Source organism: Cyprinodon variegatus, unplaced genomic scaffold (genome assembly GCF_000732505.1).
Source record: "Cyprinodon variegatus isolate N-32 unplaced genomic scaffold, C_variegatus-1.0 Scaffold58, whole genome shotgun sequence".
Lineage (NCBI taxonomy): Eukaryota > Metazoa > Chordata > Actinopteri > Cyprinodontiformes > Cyprinodontidae > Cyprinodon > Cyprinodon variegatus.
In genome coordinates, this window is record NW_015150511.1 from 60,242 (window position 1) to 62,851 (window position 2,610).

General features: G+C 41.4%; 1 protein-coding gene across 1 annotated transcript in view; it reads left to right on the forward strand.

Annotated features, from left to right (window-relative positions):
- Window positions 1-2,610, forward strand: part of sptbn1 (spectrin beta, non-erythrocytic 1) — a 56,084-nt gene that overhangs the window by 19,728 nt on the left and 33,746 nt on the right. The window contains exon 3 of the mRNA XM_015371431.1: window positions 1,847-1,998. Within this exon, the coding sequence (XP_015226917.1) occupies window positions 1,847-1,998 (152 nt within the window). The remainder of the gene's footprint in view (window positions 1-1,846; window positions 1,999-2,610) is intronic.

A 2,610-nucleotide genomic window follows, 5' to 3' on the forward strand; every position in this document is an offset into this window, starting at 1 on the left:
TTTTGACCATAAACTTTTTATTGCTGACTCCCAGCAGACCAATAGAAATCCTAGAAATTCCAGGGGAAAGGCCACCACCAGAAGTCAGGAGAAGGTGATCTGAAACCACAATTTCAAAAGGTTTACATTTGAAAAACTCAATCTATAAAGGAAATAAAAAAGAAAACACTAATATTATCTAAAAAAAAAACTAAAAAGTAAAATAAAAAAAAACAGTAAAAAGATAAAGAAATTGAATAAGAAAAAAATGAAATATGAAAAATTAAATTCTGAGAAAACAGCAATGTTTAATTTTAAATCTTTTTTTGATTAAAAAAATTTTCAATGTTAAATTTCTGGATTGCATTTTATGCAAATTTTCATTTACAATATGAATTATTTCTCTGCAACAATAATGAAACAAAATTCACTCCATAGGGTGGATTCGTCCCTGTCTTCCCTTTAAATTCTGCAGCTTCACTCAGAGCTTCACTTTTTACAGCGTCTTCTTTTTCTTCAATGATTGTGTGTGTGTCGGGGGTGGGGTGGGGTTGAGGGTGTTGTTTGAAATGGGAGGGGCTCTTGATGTGTGTGTTTGTCACACATAACCCAATCAGATCCCAGGTTTTGAGCTGAGTGAGTGATGTGAACACACACACACACACACGCACCGCTCGCCGTCCAGCGGACGTCACTGCGACCTCTGGACTCTTTCCTCCACTCCTATCGACACGAGGACGTCTCTCTCTTTTTCCTAGGATCAATTCTTCCAATCCTGCAGCTTGGAATCTGGCAGATTTCCCGGGGAACTTCCAGAGCCTCTCACATCCCGCCTTAGTTCAGAGCTTCAGGGAGTTAAAGTTAAAATTTGACTTCTCGTTCGTGAAGTTTGGCCAAAGTTCAGCCTCCTACATTCGGCTCTGACTTCTTCTTTCTCGCAGTGAAGGAAACAACATCAAGTTATCATCCTAAAGAAAAGTCCAGGATCTGAACCAGATTTTTTTTAAAGTTTCTTTTTCACATCCCGGCTGAAGCTGTTCTGTTCTTTCTGGACTCCGGTTCTGCTACTGGGAAGCTGGAATGTTGGTGGATTCAGCTGGAATCTGGTCCAGTTTATGCAAATACTTGCTGCAGGTGCTTTTGGACTGAAGCTGAAACCCAGTCTGGTATGGTCCAGGATCTGTGGAGTCCGTCAGGTTTTCTAACTCGGAAACACTCAAGCGTTGCATTTAACTGAGCGTCTGTGGACATTGGGTCGGGATGGAGGCGGATGCAGCACAGCAGGTCAGCTACAACCTGCTGGAGGGCCGATTCAAACAGCTGCAAGGTAAGAAGAGGCAGCTTGGAGGGAAAACGTACAGGTGAAGGATTTTGTCGGATCGGTCGGATCGGAACAGCTGCTTCCTCTGTCCAGGTTCCCAGTACTGAGGGGGGCGTGTCCCTGGATGAACCCCAGGGACCAGAGCTTTTGTTTGGGTCAAAAGTTCACAGGAACACTCCTAGTTCTGGAGGGATTGGAGGGGTTATACCCCCCGAATGGGATTGGATCTCTGCAGAAAAGTTCATTAAGTTCTAGATTTGGCTCAGGTTTTTTTTTTCTAACATTTTATCAGGATTTATTCTTCCAGTCCAGATTTGGTTCTAGTTGTTCTGGCTGAGTTCATCAGTTCAGACTCAGAAACATTAGAAATTCAGGTTCTAGTTCCTTATTGATGGTTTTCATCACATCTGATAAAAAGGAAGCAAACAGGCCTCCTCAGAGAGGTTAAGCTTTAATAAAAGCTTTTTAACCAGAACGTCTCTAATGGGTCAGAACAGAACTGAGATGATCCAGGACATCACAGCACGTCTGTTTGTTTCTGCCCAGATGAACGTGAAGCAGTCCAGAAGAAGACCTTCACCAAGTGGGTCAACTCCCACCTGTCCAGAGTCTCCTGCAGGATCACAGACCTCTACATGGACCTGAGGGATGGCAGGATGCTCATCAAGCTGCTGGAGGTCCTTTCTGGGGAGAAACTGGTAAGTAGAACAACTTAAACAGAACCTTCAGGTTTAACCAGAGGTTAAACCTACTGGCTGTAAGTGAGAGTGTGGGTGTGGCCCTCTGCTCTCTGGGCTCTGATTGGTCAGACACTAACCCTTGGATGATGAAACTGTCTAAATCCAGAAGTTTCTTAATATTAAACTGACTCAGAGCCATCTTCACAATCTCAGCTAAACACTGGGGGAGGGATCCATTCCGGTCACCAATTAAGACTGAAATGTTAGTTTTTAAATCACATTTAATTAGCATTTATTGAATTATTCTCTCAGAACCCAGTTGGTACCCTTTCCAGGGTTGAGCTCCATGTTTACAGCACATTCATGAATAAAAATAGGGTATTTTAAATTATATTTCAGTATCTAATTTATAACTTAAATGTACTTTTAGTCATTTAAGGTGACTTGTATATATTTATTGGTGCATTTTAAAATTAAACTGATTCTTTTAACCTCTTACACCCTCAGGGGGTATAAATAAATTTCTGCCTGACAAAAACACACAAAAGTAAATCATTATAGCCTCACAGCTATTAGATTTAAGAAGAAACTTTTGGTACGTCTGTAAAGGTACGATGTCATAGATTGGTC